Source organism: Schistocerca piceifrons, chromosome 2 (genome assembly GCF_021461385.2).
Source record: "Schistocerca piceifrons isolate TAMUIC-IGC-003096 chromosome 2, iqSchPice1.1, whole genome shotgun sequence".
NCBI classification, from domain to species: Eukaryota; Metazoa; Arthropoda; class Insecta; order Orthoptera; family Acrididae; genus Schistocerca; species Schistocerca piceifrons.
The window spans coordinates 611,106,519-611,134,279 of NC_060139.1; the positions used below are offsets into that span (position 1 = coordinate 611,106,519).

General features: G+C 43.6%; 1 protein-coding gene across 1 annotated transcript in view; it reads left to right on the plus strand.

Moving 5' to 3' along the window:
* Positions 1-27,761, plus strand: part of LOC124775662 (dynein axonemal heavy chain 8-like) — a 605,208-nt gene that overhangs the window by 214,742 nt on the left and 362,705 nt on the right. The window contains exons 17-19 of the mRNA XM_047250489.1: positions 4,222-4,364; positions 6,993-7,173; positions 23,532-23,956. Coding sequence (XP_047106445.1) covers positions 4,222-4,364; positions 6,993-7,173; positions 23,532-23,956 — 749 coding nt within the window. The remainder of the gene's footprint in view (positions 1-4,221; positions 4,365-6,992; positions 7,174-23,531; positions 23,957-27,761) is intronic.

Here is a 27,761-nt window from a genome sequence, read left to right on the forward strand (position 1 = left end):
CTTCAGCCCGAAGACAGGTTTTATACAGCTCTCCATGCTACTCTAACCTGTGCAAGCCTCTTCATCTTAGGATAACTACAGCAGCTTACATCCTGAATCCGCTTACTGCAACCATCTCTTGGTCTCTCTATACGATTTCTAGCCCCCACACTTCCCTCCGGCATTAAATTAGTGATGCCTTGATGTCTCAGAATGTTTCGTGTCAACTGATCCCTTCTTCTATTCATGTTATACCACAAATATCTTTTCTCCCAATTCCATTCATTGCCTCCTCATTAGTTATCTTTAGGATTGTTCTGTAGCACCACATTTGAAAACCTTCTATTCTCTTCGTGTGTAAACTGTTTATCGTCCTCGTTTCACTTCCATACGTAGCTACACTCCATACAAAGACTTTCAGAAGAGACTTCCGAACACTTAAATCTATATTCCATGTTAACAAGTTTCTCTTCTCTAGGAACGCTATTCTTGTCACTGTCAGTCAGCGTTTTATAATCTCTCTACTTCGGCCATCATCAGTTATTTTGATGCCCAAATAATTCTACTTTAAATGTGTTATTTCCTAATCTAATTCTCACAGCATCACTTGATTTAATTCGACTACATCCCATTATCCTTGTTTTGATTTTGTTGATGCTCATCTTGTATCCTCCTTACAAGACTGTCCATTCCGTTCAGCTGCTCTTCCAAGTCCCGTGCTGTCTCTTAACATAATTACAATGTCATCGGCAGATCTCCAAGTTTTTATTTCTTCTTCCTGGACTTTAAATCTTACTCCAAATTTATCTTTGGTTTACTTTATTGCTTGTTCACTGTACAGATTAAATAACATCGAGAATAAGTTACAACGCTGTCTCACTTCTTTTCAACCACCGCTTCCCTTCAATGCCCATCGACTCTTATACGTAACTGCCGTCTAGTTTCTGTACAAGTTGTCAATAGCCTTTCACTCCCTGATTTTACTCCTGCTACCTTCAGAATTTGAAAGAGAGTATTCCAGTCAACCTTGTCAAAAGCTTTCTCTAAGTCTACAAATGCTATAAACGTAAATTTGTCTTTGTTTAACTTATCTTCTAAGATAAGTCGTAGGGTCATTGTTGCCTCGCATGTACCTACATTTCTCGGGATTCCAAAATGATCTTCCCTGAGGGCGACTTCTACCAGTTTTCCATTCTTCCGTTAATAATGCATGTTACTATTTTGCAACCATGCCTTATTAAACTGATAGTTCGGTAATATTCACACTTCCAGGCCCTGGTTTCTTTGGAATTCGAATTGCTTAATTCTTCCTGAAATGTTAGGGCTTTATACCTGTCTCATACATCTTGCACACCAGTAGCTCTGACGGAAGGTCGTCTATTTCTGCTGCCTTATTTCGACTTTGGTCTTTCAGTGCGTGGTCAAATTCTTCTCGTAGTATCATCTCTCCCATGCCATCTTCATCTACGTCTTCTTCCATTTCCTACCTACAATTTCATCTTCCTTATATGGTTCAAATGGCTCTGAGCACTATGGGACTTAACTTCTGAGGTCATCAGTCCCCTAGAACTTATAATTACTTAAACCTAACTAATCTAAGGACATGACACACACCCATGCCCGAGGCAGGATTCGAACCTGCGACCGTAGCGTCTGCTGTCGGATCCCCTCCGTCTAATAGGCGCTGCTAATACATGGTTGTTTACTTCTTTGGGCGGGTTTAGTGACATCTCAGAACAGTCAAAGGGACTGTGTCTATGATACAATATCCACAGTTAACGTCTATCTTCAGGAGTTCTGGGAACCGGGGTGATGCCAAACTTTTTTTGATGTGTGTGTAATTAATCTCGAGACTCTCTCCGGTGTCTCTAGGTCTCTTCTATCAGTACAACCTACGTTCACGATTCTTAATCCAAGTATTGGCGATGATTAAATTATGCTCTGTGCAAAATTCTATCAGGTGGTTTCCTGATTCATTCCTTTCCCTGGCCCATATTCACTTACTACTTTTCCTTCTCTTCCGTTTCGTCTCCCTCAACTACCTGAAAAATTTTCTTTTCTTTTATCAGACATTTCTTCAATTTCTTAATCATCTGCGGATCTAGTTGACATATAAACTTTTACTACTGTGATGGGTGTGAGTCTCATATCTATATTGGCTACGATAAAGCATTCACTATGACATTCGCAGCAGCTTACCCACAGTCGTATTTCCTTATTCACTATTAAACGTAGTCCGGAATTACTCCTATTTGAGTTTGTGTTTATAACCCTGTATTCACCTGACCAGAAATCCTGCTCCTCCTCCCACCGCACTTCGCTAATTCCCACTATATCTAAATTCAACCTATCCATTTCCCTTTTTAAATTTTCTAACCTACCTGCCCGATTAAGGCATCTGACACTCGACGCTCCGACCCGTAGAACGCCATTTTCTTTCTCCTGATAACAACGTCCTCCTGAATAGTCCCCGCCCGGAGATCCGAATGGGAGACTATTTTACTTCCGGAATATTTTATCCAAGAGGACGCCATCATCATGTAACCATACAAAAGCTGCATGCCCTCGGGAAAAATTACGGCTGTAGTTTCCCCTTGCTTTCAGCCGTTCGCAGTGCCAACACAGCAAGGCCGTTTTGGTTTATGTTACAAGGCCAGATCAGTCAATCATCGAGACCTTGGCCTCTGAAACTACTGAAAACGCTGCTGCCCTCTTCAGAAACCACACGTTTGTCTGGCGTCTCAACAGACACTCCTCCGTTGTGGTTGCACCCACCGTAGAGTTATCTGTATCACTGAGGTATGCAAGCCACCTCACCAACGGGAAGGTCCATGATTGGCTCTAAATAATGAAAAAGTGAGGTCATTCACATGAGTACTAAAAGGAATCCGCTAAATTTGTGTTACACGATAAATCTCACAAATCTAAAGGCTCTGAAATCAATTAAATATTTAGCGATTACAGCTACGAATAGCTTAAAATGGAACGATCACATAGGTTATATAATGTTACGGAGGAAGTGAGTCAAAGACTGCGATTTATTGGCAGAACACTTAGAAATGCAACAGATGTAAGAATGAAGAGACTAGCTACCCTGCGCTTGTGATCCCAATTCTGGAGTATTGCCGCACGGTGCGGGATCCACATCAGATAGGGTCAATGGAGGACATCGAAAAAATTCAAAGAAGAGCAACTCGTTTGGTATTATCGTGAAACAGGGAAGAGAGTGCCATGGATATAAAAGCGAGGTAGGCTAGCAGTCATTAAAACAAAGACATTTTCTGTTGCGGCAGTATGTTATCACGAAATTTCAGTCAAGAACTTTTTCCTCTGAAAGCAACAAAAATAAATGATCGTATTAATAAAATAAGAGAAGTCAGAGCTCGTGCGGAAAGATTTAACAATTCATTTTTCCCGCACGCTGTTCGAGAGGGAAACGGTAGAGAAACAGCTTGAAGGTGGTTCGATGTACGCCACGCCAGACACTTAATTGCGAATTGCAGAGTAATCATATAGATGGAGATGAATTAAAGGAAACCATATGTAACTAGGTCATTAGAATGTGAATCATATACTTTAGAAAATTAAACCTCCTGCTCGGAACTGATGATGCGGGAAAGCTGCAGTGTGACGTGGTTTTTATCGATGACACCTTTCCTACAACCCAAGAACTTGGCTGATTTTCTGTGTTTTGAAGGCAGTGAAGGAACTTTTAGTTCTCTCCTGACCAAAATTTCAGCAGTCCAAAATTAAATCCATTTGGCTTTACAACAAGCTTAATCTTCGATACTAAAAGCTGTAACATTTATAGCCAGTCGCCCGCAACAATGAAAGGCTCCGCGAATGAACACTCAGTCTCATACTAAGTACAAAAACACTCGCCACCAATACAACGAAATGACAGCCCTACTCAGTAACACACACATTCCTTTCGCGATCTTTATGGAGTAACTGTACGCTGATTGTAACTGTCGTCGTAATGTTCGTTTGTAAATTCTTCAGTATATGTGGATTCTTTGTACGTATTTAACGTACTCTAAACATTTACCATTGTACCACTTACTGGGCGAAGTGTACAGTAGTTGCAGCTCTGAATTTGATTTCAGGACTATCGGGATTGAAAACCCTGTTCACCCAGCTCTCCTGAAGCGCATTGACAGGATATATTTCTCATAAATGTGTCTTTTTGTTTCTTGTTGTGGAATTGAAATTAACAGGTGATACTTGTCTCATTATTTACAGAGGGTGCCGACTTCGCTGCAATAGCATCATATGGCAAGAACTACTTCCGCAGCGTCATCGCCGACAACGATGTGGACCGCACGATGTCGACACTGAGGAATGTTGTTACAATGCTCAAACCGGAAGTCAACAAACTCATAGATGTAGGTTATGAGTCGTGTATCTTACATCAGATTTTGGGTTTCTGAAATCATCCAATTACCCAATGGTCAAACTGAAATTCAAGTCCCATATATCCTGTGCTGGTAGTTAATTATAACGGAATTCATTATAGAACGAATATAATAAAAGCCTGTTTCAAACAGACAACAATACTCGATGTAGAAATAGTATCAAAATTTCCGATCTGCAACTGACTTACTGAGAGAAATAAACAGTTACCTACTGCAGATCGCTGTGCCTTCATAGGTAGGCCTTTTGCTTGAAAGACGCAGGAAAGAATAATGTTCACCTTCATTCTTTTCAAACGCTACACAGTCTCCCTCCTGTGCTATACTGTTAAAACCTCAATTATTGTCGTAGTCATTACTAGCCACCTTTCCACTCCCACTTATATATTTAGATTTTCTTTGAATTTTGTAACCTCTAGAACAGATGATACAATAACTCTAGACACTACTTGTAGAAGTGAGACTTATTTTAATCATGAGAATGGTGTTTAATCTCCGTGGCTGTGGATTAAATTTCTGATATAAATCCAGCAACCAGAGCGTGCCCAATTTCTTTATTTCTTCTAGTAATAATTGAGACTGTTTTCACCAAATGGACCAAAGATATGGGCACTAGTAAGGAAAACTTCCCATCGTACCCCCCTCAGGCATATTGATAAGCTGACCCAATGGATACCCCGTCAAAAACTGAACATAGATCAAGCATGAAAACAGGAAGAAGATGTACTGGACTGTGAAAGCCAGAAACAATTGCGTCGTGGTTAAGCGGCTGCCGGCACGGTAGCTCAGCGTGTTCGGTCGGAGAGCCTGTTCGGTCGGAGGATTAGCAGCCCTTTGTAATAAAAAAAAACTGAGTGAATGGATTAACGACGACCTCCAATGGGCGTCATGGGACGTCCGCCCCGAACAAACGCAACGAACATTAACGAACAAAATGAGATAAAAAAAATGGTCACCGTGTTGGACTGTCAAGCTGCCGAACCGTGTACAAAACTCCCTCGTGCCACTATTTTATTTTGTTTATCACAACGTTATAAACTGTTCGTCCGGTCATTGAAATGTTTGTTCTCTTTCTGTAGTATTCGCAGCTGTCATACTATATATTGGTTACAGAATATGCGTCATGTGGGATTGAATAATGAGAACAGGCGAGATACCACATAGACGTCTCGCATAAATGAAAACAACAAATAAATGTGTGTGAACTAGGTTACAAACAGGAATTCAAGAGTCAAAACTTCTAAAACGGAATGCAAATTCAAAAACGTTAAAAACATATGTTTTGATAGAGCACATAGAAACTGTGTGATTGTGAAACCGTTGCGTTGATTTGTTGCAGCATATGTGACAAATTACTATGTTTTCATCATTTTGTTGGGAGTGATCACATTTACATTAATACGAACACCTAAATCGAGCAAGTAGGCACGTCTCACTCACTTGCGAAGCGTACAAATTAGGTGCGTCAATAAGAGATTCCTATCATATGACACACGTACTATTATTAATGCAGTGTATGACACACCAGACGTGTTTTCTGGTTGAGGAACAGCAGAGGAAAAAAATGAAATTTGCATGGGAGAGCGCTAAACACTGTTCGTCCGCTGTATAGTCTAACATCGTGACCTCTTAACCACGGTGCCTCGACTGTTTCCGCCTCCTCAATATTGCACTTCTCCATGGACTGTTCACTGATCCTGTTTTGCTTGTTTTTCACAGTTCAGTACACGTACACCTTCTTCCTGTTTTCATGTTTGATATGTCTTCCGTTTTTGATAGGCTGTCCACTGCGCCCTCTTACCACTAAATGTGAGAGGGGCGCGATGGGCAATTTCCCTTGTTAGAAATAGCCCTCGTTTGATATGTGAAAGGTCCGGAAATATGGCAATCAATGTAAGACCACAATGAGCACAGACGTACCGGTGTACAATATAGTACAAAGCAAAAGACAGCGTTAGGAAGCTACAGATGAGTCAAAAAAGAAGTTCCGGAAATGAGGTGTTTATAGCAAGTTTTTCATATTATTTCGTTCATTTCCTGTACACTGAGGGCCGCCTTATTTACAGCGCCACTTCTATTAGTAGTAATATACAATCGCAGTCGCCAGAACTTCTCAAAAATTATAATCACTAATATCTCATATTATTGGCACATATACATATCCATGAATACAGCTGTCTTTCTATCTCTCTTTTTCTCTTTCTCTCCCCCTCCCCTCCTCTTCCCCTCCCCCACCCACACTAACGTACACCAAGACACACTCTCACATACGAAAGCATTCCAAACCCTGCGTCCGGTTTTTGGGAGGTTTATCTTTGTTCTAAGGCAAATGAACTGTAACTTTTCGTGATTATTTCCTCCCATTTATCTCCAATTGGGAACCTCTCAGTCCCAACCCGTCTGAATCGAGGATCTGCAATGTAACGATTCTCAACATTTTGCTCTACCTCTTGGAATAGACATAGAAAAATACGAATCATTCAACAAATTCACGTTATTTCGGCAAATAAATATTGTTGTGCCTCTGGAAATACCTATGATAAAACCATATTGCTCGTGGTAGTGTTTTTCATGCTCGTTGTATGTTTTTCTTGTTTTCAGCATTATTTGACGTATGCTTACTTGTGGGATAATGACCGAGAGGAGAAAGTCATAAAATTTGTGGAAAAGGATCCAATTATACAGGAGATAAAGGAAGAATTTGAGAAATATGAAGAGACAAGCGAACAGATAAGGAGAATTCCAGACGTACACGTCATACGAACGCTAGAAATTGTCATGGGTAAGCATACATGAAAGTTCCTTAATCTTTATATTGTGAATTAAATTTATTACATCCTCTAATTGGTGCAGTGTAAATCGACAGTCTTGTATACAAGAGGAATTGGAAATTACACATTGACTTGTGTGAGGTTACTTCTTTTAAGTACAACGAAACACAATGTGTACAGAAAATACACGAACGGAAATTACCTCCACGAATTTCTCATGTAAGTTCTTCTCGGTATTTCGCCCAGGTGCGGAGCTAGTGTTCGATTCGGGAGGTAAGGGGGGGGGGGGGGGGGGGAGGTTCACAGTTGTTAGTTAAGATGACTTTCAAAATATGGTTCATCGTTGTGTCTCTTTTGAGAGACCCCGGATGATAATGATGCCTACGCCCACTCCAGAGCTTTTTTTCTGTGTGTAGGCTACTTTCACGGTAGATATCAATGTCCACAGTGACCTCCTCTCTCCCCACAGCGCCGCGCGCAGTTTGAGGCGCCATATCACGGATTGCGCGGCCCCTCCCGCCGGAGGTTCGAGTCCCCCTCGACCATGGGTGTGTGTGTGTTGCTCTCAGCATAAATTAGTTTAAGTATCGTGTAAGTCTAGGGATCGATGACCTCAGCAGTTTGGTCCCTAAGGAATTCACAAAAATTTGACCATTTCTCTCCAAATCCTACATTCCGAGAACAAATATAACTTGTCATTACTCACTTTTAATATGCCACGGATGTCTACGGTTTTGTTATATGTTACTAATAACAATAAACAGGATGCTTTTTTCCACCGTGTACAAACTCTGGGGATTGATCGATGAAAAGACACGAAACAAAAACGGTCTAATGAACTTATGTCGGAAAATAAACGGTTTCCATGCTAGAGACCATTTGTTCAGTCACATATTGTTACAGAGACTACGGTCTAATACGCGCTGTACCATATAGCCACAGTTACAGTATGTGCTGAAAATGATTTCCATGTGCCTCAACGCATGCATGTACGCGCCGTAGCATGTTCTGTCTCACACGTTCACATTGGCCAAGCTGCATACGAACAGTGTTAAAGGCGGCATGAACGCGCTGCCCCAGTGTCTCCACTTCTGGAATGGGCTCTACATAAACCATACTTTTGAGGTGGCCCGATAACCAGAAATCGCACGGGTTGAGATCTGGTGAACGAGCAGACAATGCTTATCAGATCCATCGACCAGGGAAGACACGAGTGAGAAGCGCCCGGACGTTAACGGCGAAGTGGGCTGGAGCACCATCATATTGCAGCCACATAACCCTTCGAATCGTCAATGGCACTTCTTCCAGCAGGGGAGGTAAAGTCATCCACAAGAAACGATAGTCCCGGCCTGTTAGTGATGTGGAAGAAAGACTGGTCCCAAAGCACGGTCGCTGATTATACCGGACCACACTTTCCGGCTGCACCGATGCTGATGATTCGCTGTTGCCGTACCATGGTGGTTCTGCATACTATCTCACAGATGACTGCTATGAAAGTTGAAGATACCACTCCGCGTAAAAGTGGCCTCATCTGTGAATAGGATGGATGATACAAATCCCGGAATCGTGGTCGCCTGGTGAAGAAACCAGTGACAAAACTGCTCCCGATGTGGAAAGTCTTTCGCTAGTAAGCTCTGCACACGCTGTAAGTGATAAGGGTAGAAGCAAATGTCACGGAGAATGTTCCACATAATCGTCTGGCTTACCCTGTACTGGCGGGCCAACTGCCTGGTACTGACATGGCGGTCGCCTTCCGCAGTGTTAATAACATTTTCCTCAAAGTCTGGTATCCAGTCATTTCGGGTACGTCCTTCATGATTTCCTGCTTCCTGAAATGGCCCAGTCTCAGACAAACGGCGAAACACTGTTGCAAACATTGAAAGCTGTGGTTGTTATCGGCGGGGATAGGTCTTATGATACAACCCTTGCTGCCCACCACCCGTTGCCACTGGCCTTTCCGTAAGTAAACACCATGTCGGCAAGCTCGCGATTCGAATACGGAACCATTGAGTACATCGCTGTATCACATCCACTACAAGCTGAATCAGCAAGAGAAGTGAGTCTGATACAACATTACCAATCATTATGGCAGGAGAGAGCGCTAGGGTATGACTTACGAGGAACAGTACCGCCCTCTAGAAGGAAACCAATATTGTAGCTGCGGCTTCATCGTACAGCGCGTATTAGACCGCAGTCTCTGTAACAAAGCATGATTGAATAACCATGCATTTCCGGACCTAAGTTCATTAGACCCTTTTGTTCCGTCTCTTCTCATCGATCAATCCCTAGAGCTTGTACAATGTGGAAAAACTCACCCTGTACATGTAAAATATTGTAACGTAGTAGTAAAAAATTAATAATTTGTTTACATGAGAACTTACTACCTGGCTATAGCATAACTCGAAGAAATTGGATATTTGTGGTAAGTTCCTATGGGACCAAACTGCTGAGGTCATCGGTCCCTAGGCCTTTACACTGCTTAATCTAACTTAAACTAACTTATGATAAGGACAGCACACACACCCATGCCCGAGGGAAGACTCGAACCTCCAACGGGGGGAGCCGCGCGAACCGTGGCAAGGCGCCTTGGACGGCGCGGCTACCCCGCAGTAACTCGGAGAAATTGCTTTTCAGAGTAATTATAACTTGAAAAGTAGTCGTCCAACACATGAGCCGTGCAGTTGATTTAAGGTGTCTGATATTAACCTAATTTCATAACTTTGCCAACGTCATAATTTACCCTCTCTAAAACCCAAGAGTTACACTCCTGGAAATGGAAATAAGAACACCGTGAATTCATTGTCCCAGGAAGGGGAAACTTTATTGACACATTCCTCGGGTCAGATACATCACATGATCACACTGACAGAACCACAGGCACATAGACACAGGCACAGAGCATGCACAATGTCGGCACTAGTACAGTGTATATCCACCTTTCGCAGCAATGCAGGCTGCTATTCTCCCATGGAGACGATCGTAGAGATGCTGGATGTAGTCCTGTGGAACGGCTTGCCATGCCATTTCCACCTGGCGCTTCAGTTGGACCAGCGTTCGTGCTGGACGTGCAGACCGCGTGAGACGACACTTCATCCAGTCCCAAACACGCTCAATGGGGGAGAGATCCGGAGATCTTGCTGGCCAGGGTAGTTGACTTACACCTTCTAGAGCACGTTGGGTGGCACGGGATACATGCGGACGTGCATTGTCCTGTTGGAACAGCAAGTTCCCTTGCCGGTCTAGGAATGGTAGAACGATGGGTTCGATGACGGTTTGGATGTACCGTGCACTATTCAGTGTCCCCTCGACGATCACCAGTGGTGTACGGCCAGTGTAGGAGATCGCTCCCCACACCATGATGCCGGGTGTTGGCCCTGTGTGCCTCGGTCGTATGCAGTCCTGATTGTGGCGCTCACCTGCACGGCGCCAAACACGCATACGACCATCATTGGCACCAAGGCAGAAGCGATTCTCATCGCTGAAGACGACACGTCTCCATTCGTACCTCCATTCACGCCTGTCGCGACACCACTGGAGGCGGGCTGCACGATGTTGGGGCGTGAGCGGAAGACGGCCTAACGGTGTGCGGGACCGTAGCCCAGCTTCATGGAGACGGTTGCGAATGGTCCTCGCCGATACCCCAGGAGCAACAGTGTCCCTAATTTGCTGGGAAGTGGCGGTGCGGTCCCCTACGGCACTGCGTAGGATCCTACGGTCTTGGCGTGCATCCGTGCGTCGCTGCGGTCCGGTCCCATGTCGACGGGCACGTGCACCTTCCGCCGACCACTGGCGACAACATCGATGTACTGTGGAGATCTCACGCCCCACGTGTTGAGCAATTCGGCGGTACGTCCACCCGGCCTCCCGCATGCCCACTATACGCCCTCGCTCAAAGTCCGTCAACTGCACATACGGTTCACGTCCACGCTGTCGCGGCATGGTACCAGTGTTAAAGACTGCGATGGAGCTCCGTATGCCACGGCAAACTGGCTGACACTGACGGCGGCGGTGCACAAATGCTGCGCAGCTAGCGCCATTCGACGGCCAACACCGCGGTTCCTGGTGTGTCCGCTGTGCCGTGCGTGTGATCATTGCTTGTACAGCCCTCTCGCAGTGTCCGGAGCAAGTATGGTGGGTCTGACACACCGGTGTCAATGTGTTCTTTTTTCCATTTCCAGGAGTGTATTAGTATTTCAAACATGACTATGACTATGACTTTGTCAACAAGTAAATGAGGGAAAGCTGTTTGCTTAGGTTGTTTCCGATTCTTTTCTTCACTAAAATGTCTTTAGTTTTTGCTACACTAAGTTTCCTTCTATTCACGAACGCGTCGGTATTGCTGTTAGCATTGAGTATGGGGAGGAAGTACGGTCAACATGTAAATGAGCCAGCTAGTGAGGCCGCAAGCCCATTTACGTGGGAAGACCCTCAGGAAAGTAACTAAAATGTAGAAGTTCTCATCCTTTTCGAAACACTTAGTCTTCATGCTACTTTATTGCCCATAATTATAAGTTTAAATGATTTTGATAACTTGTTTGGAGGAGGTCATGATGCGCTTGACCGGCCCTTTGGATTGTCACCTCGTTCTGGCAGACGGAGCCGTTGGTATTACACGTTAGCGTGACTTGTTGCCATATTCAAGTGACTGTTGAAGAATGTAGTGAGACGTCTTTTTACCCCTCATCGATGGTCCAAACCCAGGTGCCAGCTGCCGTGATGGAGATTGTTGCCTGCTGTTGTGCCTGTCAGTGAGGTCACATCCCGCTTCATTCTGCGCCCACATCATACCTAGTGCCTTGTTAAGACGACACCCTCTATCTTTGCCAAATTCCTGCCAATTCTGGTTTATACTACTTCAAGTCTACGGTACCTGATGACAGAGGAGTACTTTTTTTATTTTTTTATTTTTTCACTCCGTGGTGTGGCCAGATTCCAAGCAGTGATCCGCAGCGGCACTCTGCTAGATTTGTGTGTCACGTTTGTGCCTGTGGCACCTCCACTGTCTCACCGATGTACGATTTGCGAAATTGTCAGTGGATACGGTAGAGGAAGTAAGTCTAACTGCCAAAAATCAATGCAGAACTAAAAACTCAACCAGGCTGAATACCCGGTCAGCATTTAAATAATGCAGAAAATAACTGTACTCGCTACTTCAGAATCACTAATTACCTCTTCTACATTTACCTTATACAGAAACGACATTTTCAAAATGTTATCCTTTGCTGACTGGTATCGGAGAAAATATAATACTACTACGCACTGTACCATTTATGTTACTTAAGTAAGAACAGTGTTCAACTTACAAGAGGCCCAAATTAGAATTATATATTAATATCTTCAACTGCTGACGGGCGTTGATATATATCAACGGAGATAGATGAAAATGTGTGCCCCGACCAGGATTCAAACCCGGGATCTCCTGCTTACATGGCAGACGCTCTATCCATTTTACCAATTATACTGGTTTCTCCGTCCAGTAAACAAAAATTAGTCTCCTTCGTCTAGATGACGAAGAAGCAATCTTTCGGAACGAAAAAAAAAGTTTCTCAAAGCCAAAATCAAATAACTTTTTCCTTTAAGAACAAATTATGAGACATAAATAAGGAAAAGTTTTTTTTTCGACTTGTAGTTAAAGACCAGATCTTACAGGAGCTCCTGACCTGAATTGTCTCCGCCTACAGCAGGCCAACTCGTCCAAACGTGTCTTCTCATTACGTAGGCGTGGGTTCTGGGTAGCAGATCTATTCAATCTATCTGAGCCACTGAGGGGACAGAGGTCAGTGCGACTGCAAGGACTATCTCGCGCACGCCTCCCGCGAGACCCACATTCTCACCTTATATGTCCACACACTACATTCGTAGTGTCCCTACCCAACACACTCACTACTCGTGGAAGACATCCTTACCAAGTCCCATAAGAATTCGGGTAACATGTATCCATCCGCACAGAAGAGGACAGTCATGGCCGGTATTGCCAGAACTATATACTTATATGGATATTGTGTCTGGTCTTTCGGACATGTCCGACGGCTGGAGAGACCTCTACTGGTAATCGAGGTCCATGCCGTCTGGGGCGGATTCGAAACCCGCGGCGCTCGGTACCAGAGAATAACTTATTATTCGGCTATTCTTTTAAAATATTTTACTTTTTTGTGGTTGTTGTTGTTGTTGTGGTCTTCAGTCCTGAGACTGGTTTGATGCAGCTCTCCATGCTACTCTATCCTGTGCAAGCTTTTTCATCTCCCTGTACCTACTGCAACCTACATCCTTCTGAATCTGCTTAGTGTATTCATCTCTTGGTCTCCCTCTACGATTTTTACCCTCCACACTGCCCTCCAATACTAAATTGGTGATCCCTTGATGCCTCAGAACATGTCCTACCAACCGATCCCTTCTTCTGGTCAAGTTGTGCCACAAACTTCTCTTCTCCCCAATCCTATTCAATACTTCCTCATTAGTTATGTGGTCTACCCATCTAATCTTCAGCATTCTTCTGTAGCACCACATTTCGAAAGCTTCTATTCTCTTCTTGTCCAAACTATTTATCGTCCATGTTTCACTTCCATACATGGCTACACTCCATACGAATACTTTCAGAAATGACTTCCTGACACTTAAATCTATACTCGATGTTAACAAATTTCTCTTCTTCAGAAACGCTTTCCTTGCCATTGCCAGCCTACATTTTATATCCTCTCTACTTCGACCATCATCAGTTATTTTGCTCCCCAAATTGCAAAACTCCTTTACTACTTTAAGTGCCTCATTTCCTAATCTAATTCCCTCAGCATCACCCGACTTGATTAGACTACATTCCATTATCCTTGTTTTGCTTTTGTTGATGTTCATCTTATATCCTCCTTTGAAGACACTGTCCATTCCATTCAACTGCTCTTCCAAGTCCTTTGCTGTCTCTGACAGAATTACAATGTCATCGGCGAACCTCAAAGTTTTTATTTCTTCTCCATGAATTTTAATACCTACTCCGAATTTTTCTTTTGTTTCCTTTACTGCTTGCTCAATATACAGATTGAAGAACATCGGGGAGAGGCTACAACCCTGTCTTACTCCCTTCCCAACCACTGCTTCCCTTTCATGTCCCTCGACTCTTATAACTGCCATCTGGTTTCTGTACAAATTGTAAATAGCCTTTCGCTCCCTGTATTTTACCCCTGCCACCTTTAGAATTTGAAAGAGAGTATTCCAGTCAACATTGTCAAAAGCTTTCTCTAAGTCTACAAATGCTAGAAACGTAGGTTTGCCTTTCCTTAATCTTTCTTCTAAGATAAGTCGTAACGTCAGTATTGCCTCACGTGTTCCAGTGTTTCTACGGAATCCAAACTGATCTTCCCCGAGATTGGCTTCTACTAGTTTTTCCATTCGTCTGTAAAGAATTCGTGTTAGTATTTTGCAGCTGTGACTTATTAAGCTGATAGTTCGGTAATTTTCACATCTGTCAACACCTGCTTTCTTTGGGATTGGAATTATTATATTCTTCTTGAAGTCTGAGGGTATTTCGCCTGTTTCATACATCTTGCTCACCAGATGGTAGAGTTTTGTAAGGACTGGCTCTCCCACGGCCGTCAGTAGTTCCAATGGAATATTGTCTACTCCGGGGGCCTTGTTACGACTCAGGTCTTTCAGTGCTCTGTCAAACTCTTCACGCAGTATCATATCTCCCATTTCATCTTCATCTACATCCTCTTCCATTTCCATAATATTGTCCTCAAGTACATCGCCCTTGTATAGACCCTCTATATACTCCTTCCACCTTTCTGCTTTCCCTTCTTTGCTTAGAACTGGGTTTCCATCTGAGCTCTTGATATTCATACAAGTCGTTCTCTTATCTCCAAAGGTCTCTTTAATTTTCCTGTAGGCGGTATCTATCTTACCCCTAGTGAGATAGGCCTCTACATCCTTACATTTGTCCTCTAGCCATCCCTGCTTAGCCATTTTGCACTTCCTGTCGATCTCATTTTTGAGACGTTTGTATTCCTTTTTGCCTGTTTCACTTACTGCATTTTTATATTTTCTCCTTTCATCAATTAAATTCAATATTTCTTCTGTTACCCAAGGATTTCTACTAGCCCTAGTCTTTTTACCTACTTGATCCTCTGCTGCCTTCACTACTTCATCCCTCAAAGCTACCCATTCTTCTTCTACTGTATTTATTTCCCCCATTCCTGTCAATTGCTCCCTTATGCTCTCCCTGAATCTCTGTACAACCTCTGGTTCTTTTAGTTTATCCAGGTCCCATCTCCTTAAATTCCCACCTTTTTGCAGTTTCTTCAGTTTTAATCTACAGGTCATAACCAATAGATTGTGGTCAGAGTCCACATCTGCCCCTGGAAATGTCTTACAATTTAAAACCTGGTTCCTAAATCTCTGTCTTACCATTATATAATCTATCTGATACCTTTTAGTATCTCCAGGGTTCTTCCATGTATACAACCTTCTTTCATGATTCTTAAACCAAGTGTTAGTTATGATTATGTTGTGCTCTGTGCAAAATTCGACCAGGCGGCTTCCTCTTTCATTTCTGTCCCCCAATCCATATTCACCTACTATGTTTCCTTCTCTCCCTTTTCCTACACTCGAATTCCAGTCACCCATGACTATTAAATTTTCGTCTCCCTTCACAATCTGAATAATTTCTTTTATTTCATCATACATTTCTTCAGTTTCTTCGTCATCTGCAGAGCTAGTTGGCATATAAACTTGTACTACTGTAGTAGGCGTGGGCTTCGTATCTATCTTGGCCACAATAATGCGTTCACTATGCTGTTTGTAGTAGCTTACCCGCATTCCTATTTTCCTATTTATTATTAAACCTACTCCTGCATTACCCCTATTTGATTTTGTGTTTATAACCCTGTAGTCACCTGACCAGAAGTCTTGTTCCTCCTGCCACCGAACTTCACTAATTCCCACTATATCTAACTTCAACCTATCCATTTCCCTTTTTAAATTTTCTAACCTACCTGCCCGATTAAAGGATCTGACATTCCACGCTCCGATCCGTAGAACGCCAGTTTTCTTTCTCCTGATAACGACATCCTCTTGAGTAGTCCCCGCCCGGAGATCCGAATGGGGGACTATTTTACCTCCGGAATATTTTACCCAAGAGGACGCCATCATCATGTAATCATACGGTAAAGCTGCATGCCCTCGGGAAAAATTACGGGTGTAGTTTCCCCTTGCTTTCAGCCGTTCGCAGTACCAGCACAGGCCGTTTTGGTTATTGTTACAAGGCCAGATCAGTCAATCATCCAGACTGTTGCCCTTGCAACTACTGAAAAGGCTGCTGCCCCTCTTCAGGAACCACACGTTTGTCTGACCTCTCAACAGATACCCCTCCGTTGTGGTTGCACCTACGGTACGTCTATCTGTATCGCTGAGGCACGCAAGCCTCCCCACCAACGGCAAGGTCCATGGTTCATGGGGGGGGGTTATATTATAAAAATCTAGGGATCGGAGCACGTTAAAAGTGAGGATAATGGAAGATCTGTTTGGGTGGGAAGGGGGTGACAGTAGCAAACGGTGACCCGTCTGCCCCCCTCCCCTTCCCCCCCACCCCTTTCCTGTAACCCTAAGAACTGAAAACTGAATTAGCGCCTATTTGCAGGGTATTACGGTTCCAATAAGGACGACTAGCGGCTAATTACGTGGGTAATCTGATAGAGGTTCCATATGGCCTGCAGACCTTGTTAATTTTTAACAGTTGCAGCTGCTTCTAAAAGCCGTTGACACTAATATCCATATCGTTCATCTTTTCAGTGGTGATGGAATAAGTCTGGAGCAGTACTATTGGATCCTCCTTTGTTAAAGAACATCCGAGAACGGTGTTCAGCAATTACGACCATGTTTTGCTATCCTCAACTACAGTCACTTAATCATCCATGATTGTACACACACTGACTGCGGTGCCAGTGATAGTCTGTGCCGAGGTATGCCAAATTACACCGCTGGCTACTAAAACTGCAAGACCAAAAAGGCGACGTGCAACAAATGTCAAACTGGCAGGAAGTGTACTACTCGTACTTTTCGCCCCGCCATAGAAGATCGTATTGTCACATCATTCTCTTTGAATTAGAAAATGGGCTCATTTGGGACAAGACGGTTTCCACAGGGATAGTGCGACGATGTCTGGAGCACAGTAGATTGTAGAACTGCGACCACTGTTGTCGCTTCTCTTGACGCAGCAGCAGAGAAAGGCACCTACAACACCAGTGGATATAAGAGAGATACCGCATCGTCTTTTGAGATGAGTCCTGCTTCTGCTTGCATCACAATGGACGTATCCGTATGTGGAGGCTCCAAGGGGAACGACGCTGCCAGACTGCATTTGTCGTTGTCACTGATCTATCACTTGACGCGATTTTGTGGCATGACATTGGATACATAGCGGGATCACCTCTGGTATGCATAACCAGTATTCTAGACACAATCACTTTATTTCTGACTTTTTAAAGACGTGTATTCGACGTTTCCGTGGCGTTATCTTTCAGTAAGATTAAGCAAGACAAGATGTTTCTCTATGCCGTCCTGATCTACCGCGACAGAAGAGGTGCTCGACTGTTGCCATGACTACCACGTTTTTCGGATCTCTCACCCATTAAAAACTATCTCCCATGATCCAACGGATTCCAAGTTAGTTAAAACTGAGAGAATGCCGTAATACCCTGCAAAAAGGCGCTGAGAGACTGCCACGCCACTGGTCATCTTCCATTAAGATTCATGTACTCTGGCACAGAGTTGAAGCAACATGGAATGGCATAACCTTGCCGGCCAGTGTGGCCGAGCGGTTCTAGGCGCTTCAGTCTGGAACCGCGTAATCACTACGGTCGCAAGTTCGAATCCTGCCTCGGGCATGGATGTCCTTGGGTTAGTTAGGTTTAAGTAGTTCTAAGTTCAAGGGACTGATAACCTCAGATGTTAAGTCCCATAGTGCTCAGAGTCATTTGAACCATTTGGCATAACCTTATTTTCATCCAAGTTTAGGTCCAATCGAGGTCGTTTGGCTTACAGACATCGTTGCTCCCAAAGTTGACGGATGAGTGTGCTAAATTTCGCACTCTGTGTATCCCCACCACTACGAATTTAAACGTGTAACCATCGCAGTGTGCTGTGTATGCACTATAAGTAACCTGCGTATTTACAAAGTAGCTAGTAGGGGCGTTCTATTAGTAATCCAACAGTTTTTTCTCGGCCAGTTTTTGTTGAAAACTGCGGAATTTGTTGTGGGACATCGTAGAATATTCCCTCTTCATCTCCTACAGTTTAACAAAGGTCTGATACGTAGTGGCGCTATATGTAACCCTCAAAATGGCGTCTGTAGTGGAGGTGGGTTCAAGCAGATCTGTCATTGAGTTTATTTTGGCGGAAAACAAGAGCATCGCAGATATTGATGTCTACGGAGGCCTGTAATTGTACAAAAGGACGGTGAGTCTTTGGGCGAGGCATCTGTCATCATCGTAACAAGTTCGCGCAGACCTGTCCGGTCACCCGCGTACCGGCCAGCCACACACAGCTGTAGCTCCTGCAATACTGGAAAGAGCGGACATTCTCATTCGAGGTGATCAACGGATCACAAACACCTCGCTGTTCAACAGGACATCTCTGTTGGTAGTGCTGACACATCCGTCCACCAGTTGGGGTACTCAAAGGTGCGTGTTCGTTGGGTCTTCGCCGCCTAACAGAAGTCCATAAGGACCAATGTGTTTGGCCTAATGACCGATGCTCTCCACGGGAAACAGTACGTGGATGATGGGGAGGTTACTGAGGCAGCAAGACGTTGGCTCCGACGTCTATCAGTGGAGTGATACTGTGCAGGCATACGTGCCCTCCCGGCTACGTGCCGTAAAGCCGTGCATTGGACAGAGATTATGTTGAAAAATAGGATTTTGTAGCCAAAAGAGTGGGGAATAGCATGATGTGTTAGAATCCTTAATAAAAGCGACATGCTTTCGCAAAAGAAAATGTGTTGAATTACTTGCAGAATGCCCCTCATAGCGAAAAACATCAGTGAGCATTTTATTTTTAATTATAATCTTTATTTCAATCAGCGCTCAAATAAATTGTTTAATACTTGTATCCGTTTTGGTTGATTAGCCATTATCTGCTTCTTCCTTTTCTTGTGCCTTTGTCCCGCATTGATGCAGGGTCGGCATGGTTGTTAACGAATTATGTATGATTAGTGTAAGGGGTGGCCGGATGCCCTTCCTGTCGCCACCCTGTTAGCCCTGGGGTGGAATACATGTGTAGCCCAAATGTGTGCGTATAGTTGAAAGTGAGCGAAAGGTTTGCAAATGTTTGCGAATTGTGTAACTGAGGCGGAAATTGGGTACCAGCCTGGTAGTAACCAAGTGAAATGTTGGAAATTGCTTTAAATCTCATAAAGGCTGGCCAGCAGACCGGCCATCGTCCTTAAGGAGAGGTTTACTATCTTTTGGTTCAAAAAATCGATTTTTTTAAATTGCATTTTTGGATCCATGAAAGTGTTTAGACTCCACCCCTGAAACGGTTTTTCCGAATACGGAACGGAAATATTTGTTATTCGAGGTTGAACAAAAAATGCACCTATCTGAAATCGGCCTTTTTCACGCAACAGTTTTTTTTTTCTTTCGGAGGACGAGTTATTGTACCGGTGCTTGGGAGAAAACACCCAAAATTCAAATGAAAGTTTGAACGCGTGTGTTTGGAAGTTAGCCCCCAAGCATTTGCATTCTAGTGCGTAGACTGTGGAGATTGCGACTTTCCTGGCAGTGAGCAGCTTCAACGAAACGTATTCAGCAATTCTTAAGACCATGACAACGACGGACGTCGCCCTGGCACTCTATTCGACGCAGTTCGCCAAGCATTCGGGCGACAACTAGATTCAAGCGGCCAAAAACTGCTTGTCACCGGCCGTAGGGAGCGGCTCTGGAGCAGCACAGGATTGCCCAGATCGAGCAGAACGCCCTCTACGAAGAAGGACTAGTTTATAGACCCGAAATAGCAGATTGAACGTAAGTTGCATAATATTACAATTATGCTGTTGTTGTTGTGGTCTCAGTCCTGAGACTGGTTTGATGCAGCTCTCCATGCTACTCTATCCCGTGCAAGCTTCTTCATCTCCCAGTACCTACTGCAGCCTACATCCTTCTGAATCTGCTTAGTGTATTCATCTCTTGGTCTTCCTCTACGATTTTTACCCTCCACGCCGCCCTCCAGTACTAAGTTGGTGATCCCTCGATGTCTCAGAACATGTCCTACCAACCGATCCCTTCTTCTAGTCAAGTTGTGCCACAAGCTCCTCTTCTCCCCAATTCTATTCAATACCTCCTCATTAGTTATGTGATCTACCCACCTAATCTTTTCTGTAGCACCGCATTTCGGAAGCTTCTATTCTCTTCTTGTCTAAACTATTTATCGTCCACGTTTCACTTTCATACATGGCTACACTCCATACAAATACTTTCAGAAACGACTTCCTGACACTTAAATCTATACTCATTGTTAACAAATTTTTCTACTTCAGAAACGCTTTCCTTGCCATTGCCATTCTACATTTTATATCCTCTCTGCTTCGACCATCATCAGTTATTTTGCTCCCCAAATAGCAAAACTCCTTTACTTCTTTAAGTGTCTCATTTCCGAATCTAAATCCCTCAGCATCACCCGACTTAATTCGACTACATCCCATTATTCTCCTTTTGCTTTTGTTGGTGTTCATCTTATACCCTTCTTTCAAGACACTGTCCATTCCGTTCAGCTGCTCTTCCAAGTCCGTTGCTGTCTCTGACAGAATTACAATGTCATTGGTGAACCTCAAATTTTTTATTTCTTCTCCATGGATTTTAATTCCTACTCTGAACTTTTCTTTTGTTCCCCTTAATGCTTGCTCAATATACAGATTGAATAGCATCAGCGATAGGCTACAACACTATCTCACTCCCTTCCCAACCACTGCTTCCGTTTCGTGCCCCTCGACTCTTAGAACTGCCATCTGGTTTCTGTACAAATTGTAAATAGCTTTCGCTCCCTGTATTTTACCCCTGCAACCTTCAGAATGTGAAAGAGAGTATTCCAATCAACATTGTCAAAAGCTTTATCTAAGTCTACAAATGCTAGAAACGTAGGTTTGCCTTTCCTTAATCTTTCTTTTAAGATAAGTCGTAGGGTCTGTATTGGCTCACGCGTTCCAACATTTCTACGGAATCCAAACTGATCTTCCCCGAGGTCGGCTTCTACCAGTTTTTCCATTCGTCTGTAAAGAATTCGCTTCAGTATTTTGCAGGTGTGACTTATTAAACTGATAGTACGGTAATTTTCACATCTGTCAACACCTACTTTCTTTGGGATTGGAATTATTATATTCTTCTTGAAGTCTGAGGGTATTTCGCCTGTCTCATACATCTTACTCACCAGACGGTAGAGTTTTGTCAGGGATGGCCCTCACAAGGCTGTCAGTAGTTCTAATGGAAAGTTGTCTACTCCGGGGGCCTTGTTTCGACTCATGTCTTTCAGTGCTCTGTCAAACTGTCAAATTCAGGTAATAGGTAATAGGTAATCAAAACTTCAAACGCTTTTTTCCCAAAAGGACTTTTTTTTATCGCCCGGTATGGAAGCTTCAAATTTACTGAACAGATTGGTTCAAATGGCTCTGAGCACTATGGGACTTAACTGCAAAGGTCATCAGTCCCCTGGAACTTAGAACTACTTAAACCTAACTAACCTAAGCACATCACACACAACCATGTCCGAGGCAGGATTTGAACCTGCGACCGTAGCAGTCGCGCGGTTCCGAACTGAAGCGCCTAGAACCGCTTGGCCACCGTGGCCGGCACTGAACCGTTTGGCATGATTCTTTGTTTCTGAAGAAGCTAACTAAATTGTCTAGGAGTTGTACCACTTTTATTCTGATCCATCAAATATAAATATTTTTACTTGGGCGACGAATTCGAAAAATCGATGAAAAAAACCCTATTTTTTTCAAATGGCCACCATTTTGTTTCCTATGGTCCAAATAACTTAAGCGAGGTACAACTCCTAAAGAATCTTACATACTTCGCTAACGTCAACTCAGTTTTGATTTCAGACGAGCTGGCTGACCTGTGACATACCGCGCGTGGAGGTCTACATCGAAATTTTGTTTCGTTCCGACGGCACTTCCACTTTTGCTCTTCGGCTCTTCGACATTTCCGGTCGAAAAAATCTAGTTGGTAGAGAAAATATCAATAAACATTTTGATCAAATTTGACATTGATAGCTATAACACATCCAGAGAAAAGAATTCTCAAAAAACATGCTTTTTTCGGGCCTTAATCCGCCGGACGGATTCGATCCATGGCTGCCGCACCTCCCAAATTCCCAACGTCACGCTTTTTTTTCTAATCTCATTTTGTTCCTTATTAGTCGTTGCATTTGTTCGGTGCGGGCGTCCCATGACATCTGTTCAAGTTCATCGTTGATCCGTTCACTCAGTTTTCTTATTACAGAGGGCAGCAAACCCTCTGACCGAGCACGCTGAGCTACCGTGCCGGCAAAAAGTTTTCAGCCCATTCCGATGCTTTAACATGCACGGCTATCCGTGAGGGTATAATTAGTTATTATCAATAGCCTATAATTAATTCGTGGCCGCTAGCATGTTCTGACGCGTAGCACCTTCTGCCCCGTTATGTCTGTGAAATATTTATATGCTACTAATAGTGACTAGTCGTTCGAAGTTGGTATAAGTATTAAAAACTTATTCGAACATTGACGGAAATAAACTTTATTGCCGGCCGATGTGGCTGAGCGGTTCTAAAAAATGGCTCTGAGCACTATGGGACTTAACGTCTGAGGACATCAGTCCCCTAGAACTTAGAACTATTTAAACCTAACTAACCTAAGGACATCACACACATCCATGCCCGGGGCAGGATTCGAACCTGCGACCGTAGCGGTCGCGCGGTTCCAGACTGTAGCGCCTAGAACCGCTCGGCCACTTCGGCCGGCGAGCGGTTCTAGGCGCTTCAGTCTGGAATCGGGCGACCGCTATGGTCGCAGGTTCGAATCCTACCTCGGGCATGGATGTGTTTGATGTCCTTAGGTTAGTTAGGTTTAAGTAGTTCTAAGTTCTAGACGACTGATGACCTCAGATGTTAAGTCCCATAGTGCTCAGAGCCATTTGAACCAAAACTTCATTGTTACAATAAGCACAATTTCGTTCTTCCCTATCCTTCTTGGTGTGCCAGTTTTACTGACAAGCTTTGTAATTTTGTTCTGGAGGTGTCAGAATGGCTATCATGTAACTTCTCCTTTACGATCGAGTTTATTCAAATATTCTGCTCCTTCTGTAGAAACGATGTGATTTGCAATAACAGTGTATGAATATGTTTGAACACAGACAAATTCAAGGAGGCGCTGCTGAAGGAATCGATGGCGTGGAAGATCCTGTTGGGCAAGTACCTGAGCCTGGCTTACCGCGCCAAGCTGGCAGAGATGATGGAGTTCATCAAGGAGAAGTCGAGCGTGCTGCAGCGCAAGGTGAAGGACCTGGACGACGTGCGTGTGGCCATGGCGTGCCTGGAGGCGGTGCGCCAGAACTTCCTGCGGCTGGACATGGGCATCGGCCCCATCGAGGAGGTGTACGCCACGTTCGAGCACTACGGCGTGGACGTGCCGCGCGAGGACGCCGAGCGCGCAGACTCGCTGCGCTACGCCTTCAACAACCTGCAGCTCAGCGCCAACCAGGTGCAGCAGCTGCTCGTCGAGGTGCAGCACCCCTTCCTGCAGGAGCTGCTCGAGGGCGTCAGGACCTTCGACCAGGAGGTGCGTCGCCCTGCTTCTCATACCCACTCTATAACGTGGTCTATCCACACAGTCCGAAAATGAAAACGGGTCGTTTATCAGAAATTTAAAGTCAAGGAGTATGAAATTGGAGATGGAGGAAACCTGTGACGCTATTTTACCAACGTGTGGACCATTTTCGAAGCCACTGTCTTGGATTCAACTCGTAATTTTCAAACGGAAAGAGGGTCATGTGACACATGAATCAGATAGATGCGACGAGTCTGACTCTTACCAAAGATGCCAGAATAGTGGTTGATGGCGATTTATCCGTTTTCGATCGTCCAGTTTTCTCTGTATAGTTACCAGAATGAAAAATGTTCCTATCACAGCACAAAAAAGGCGAATATGTCCTGAACAGAATTAGGGATGTAAAAGAAGGGATTTATCCTGCGGCTTCAAAGACGTTAAAATCAAAACATCTTCACATATCCGCTCCTTCCCTTAATTCAATTCACGTAATAATGAATTCTACGTTCTCGACTTTACTCCAACATATCGCGACAACGGATAAAGATTTCTGGATACAAAAATATTGTTTTGACTTTATCCACTTATCTATCTCAGAGCAAAGTTTGAACAGATTCGTACACATTTAAGGTACAGAAGTGGTTCGCTACAAAAACTTTCCAGAAAAACGTGTTTTTTTGCACGTATTTGCTTGTAAAATCTGAACGGTGCACATACAAATGATGCCATTAACTCTGCATTAATTTCAGCCCAATTAACATCTTTTGCAAAAGGAATTAATTGTTCCGCACAATTTGCCTGGGCGCCAGCTCCGGTTCGTCGTTCAAAACTTGCTACACTGTAACATAGCTTAATTAAGATAGATGTTTGATGGCTACACAAATGGCCGCTGGTTCAGGCTGAACAAAAAATTTTTTACCCCATATTCCTAGCTCAAATTGGAATCTAGCGCCAAGACCCCGCCTTCCCCCATCCCCCCACGCGCGCTCCCCAAACAGTGATTCTGCGCGCGGCCTTCTCAAACATATTTTTTACAGAGTTTCTGCACTGCAACGATAATATTTTTTCTTTCCTGCGACAAAGCCACATTTTGGTTAATGACTGAGTGGTGGTGCTTGAACTCCTCTGCGACAACACGGGTGCTCCTCTATCCTGTTACCAGGACGATCTCAGTGTGTTCGGTCTGTGTTAACGCCATCAAATCTCACGTCACATGTAAGGAAGAAACATCAGTCATAACTCGAGAATGAATGAAACTATCCTCAAAAGAAAGACACAATTAATTATCTCATGTAGTTCTCTATCTGACTATTATGTCACATGACACCTGTATAAATTTCAAAATTAAGAATTGCACCAAAGATGGTGCCACCATGTTGGTAACACAGCCAAACAAATTTTCCTCTTCTTCTATCTCATCCTACCTAGCTTTATATTTCGGTTTCTCCATTTGTTTTTCACTTATGGACCACCCTGTAGAACTTCTTACACGTAGTTCAACATACTGACAACAACCTGATAGAAGAGTTCTAAACGTATTTCTTGTTTTCTACATCTAAGAGGGCGGTCGAGTAATACAATACATACGTGGTCCTTCCTTCTACATCTACAACTAAATCTACATGGATACTCTGCAAATCACATTTGAGTGCATATCGGAGGGTTCATAGAACCACCTTCACAATTCTCTATTATTCCAATCTCGTATAGCGCGCAGAAAGAACGAACACCTATATCTTCCTGTACGAGCTCTGATTTCCCTTATTTCATCATGGTGATCGTTTCTCCCTATGTAGGTCGTTGTCAACAAAATATTTTCGCATTCAGAGGACAAAGTTGGTGATTAGAATTTTATGAGAAGATTCCGTCGCAACGAAAAACGCCCTTCTTTTAATGATGTCCAGCCCAAATTCTGTATTACATCTATGACACTCTCTCCCATATTCCGCGATAATACAAAACGTGCTGCCTTTCTTTGAAGTCTGGTTCGCCTTCCCCACAACATTTTCTGTGTGTTCCTTCCAATTTAAGTTGTTCGTGATTGTAATACCTAGATATTTAGTTGAATTTACGGCTTTTAGATTAGACTGATTTGTCGTGTAACCGAATTTTAACAAAATCCTTTTAGCACTCTTGTGGATGACCTCACACTTTTCGTAATTTAGGGTCAACTGGCAATTTTCGCACCATTCAGATATCTTTTATAAATCGTTTCGCAGTTTGGTTTGGTCTTCTGATTGCTTTATTAGTCCCTGCTCTTTATGATCTTCTGTTAGGTAGTGCAAAAGCCAGTGGGCACACACACTGAGTGCCCCAATCGGCGGTCGAGTGTGCCAGTACTACCAACACAGGCGTCCAGTTGTGCAGCGAGATATTTGATTGTGATCCGTCGATCAATGCCATGATGAAAGACGCCTCGCCCTACGACTCATCAGGCATTCTTTCACTGCCAGGTCTCCGTAGACGTTCTGCAAGCACCTGTGAATATATACTATGCTTTGGTTTTCCGCTAAAAGAAACACAATGATAGCTCTCCGTTACAGACGCAATTTTGAAGGCTATGTATAGCGCCGCCACCTATCGGGACTTCATGGAACTGTAGGGGCTGAAACGAGAACATTCCACGAATTCCCACAACAGATTCCTCGTTCTTTCAACCGAAATTGCCCGAGAAAAAATGTGTTGCGTTACTTACTGCAAGCCTCTCGTAATATTTCTGAGGAAAGGATGCTCACATATCTCTGAATAGGTGTCCCACATTTCATCTGTGCTACGGACCTCGTGCAACCTTGAATCAGCATTCCTACTTGTATTCTATCTATTTCACTTCCCTTAGCAAAAAAACGTCATTCCAGTGCACAGAAAAATTCCAAGTGAGTAATGTGATTACACAAGGTTGTAACTATTTAAATGAAGGAGATATATCAAAAGAATTACAGAACATGTAAAAAAAGTTCAAAAGAACGTTTCCGTACTTTGTAAGAGTTGTATAGGAGTCTCTTTAGTTACACAGACAACATCTAAGCGACAATCCAATTCATGCCACACGTTCGGCAGTATGATGGAGTCACGGAGTCATGGACGCGAGTGTATTACAAATGCGCCTTTTAAGTTCTGGAACTGAAAGGACCGGCAGAAGAAAGTGCTAACACTCAATTTATAATCCGTTCATCGTAAGAATAAACCTGATGTAAACATTGCACTATGTATTCTTCCATGTTTGCTGGAACCTCATTGGATTGCCGTTTCACGTGGGACTGCAGCCAAGCTGTCTCGAATACTATCAAGTGCGATAGTAAGGGTACGTTTTGTGCTGTGCGTGACGTGCTCATCGACTTGCAGTTCACACGAAAAAATAAAAATAAAAATAACCAGCAGAGGAGCAAAACAGCTTCGAATGCCATTTAATTTTTAAACCGAATGAAATAGTACACTGCAAATCTCCCACAGAACTCTCCTTAGACGACTAGACGAAATTTCGCAACTCGTTATCGTTTTTAGCTAATGTACTATTGTAATTAAAAACAAGAATGATGAAAATTCAGCCGGCCGGAATGGCCTAGCGGTTCTAGGCGCTACAGTCTGGAACCGCGCGACCGCTGCGGTCGCAGGTTCGAATCCTGCCTCGGGCATGGACGTGTGTGATGTCCTTAGGTTGGTTAGGATTAAGTAGTTCTACGTTCTAGGGGACTGATGACCTCAGAATTTAAGTCCCATAGTGCTCAGAGCCATTTGAACCATTTTTGATGAAAATTCCTGACTTCACCACAGGGTAATTTTTCTGAATAAGCTTTGTGTAACGTAAGAGAGTATTGAA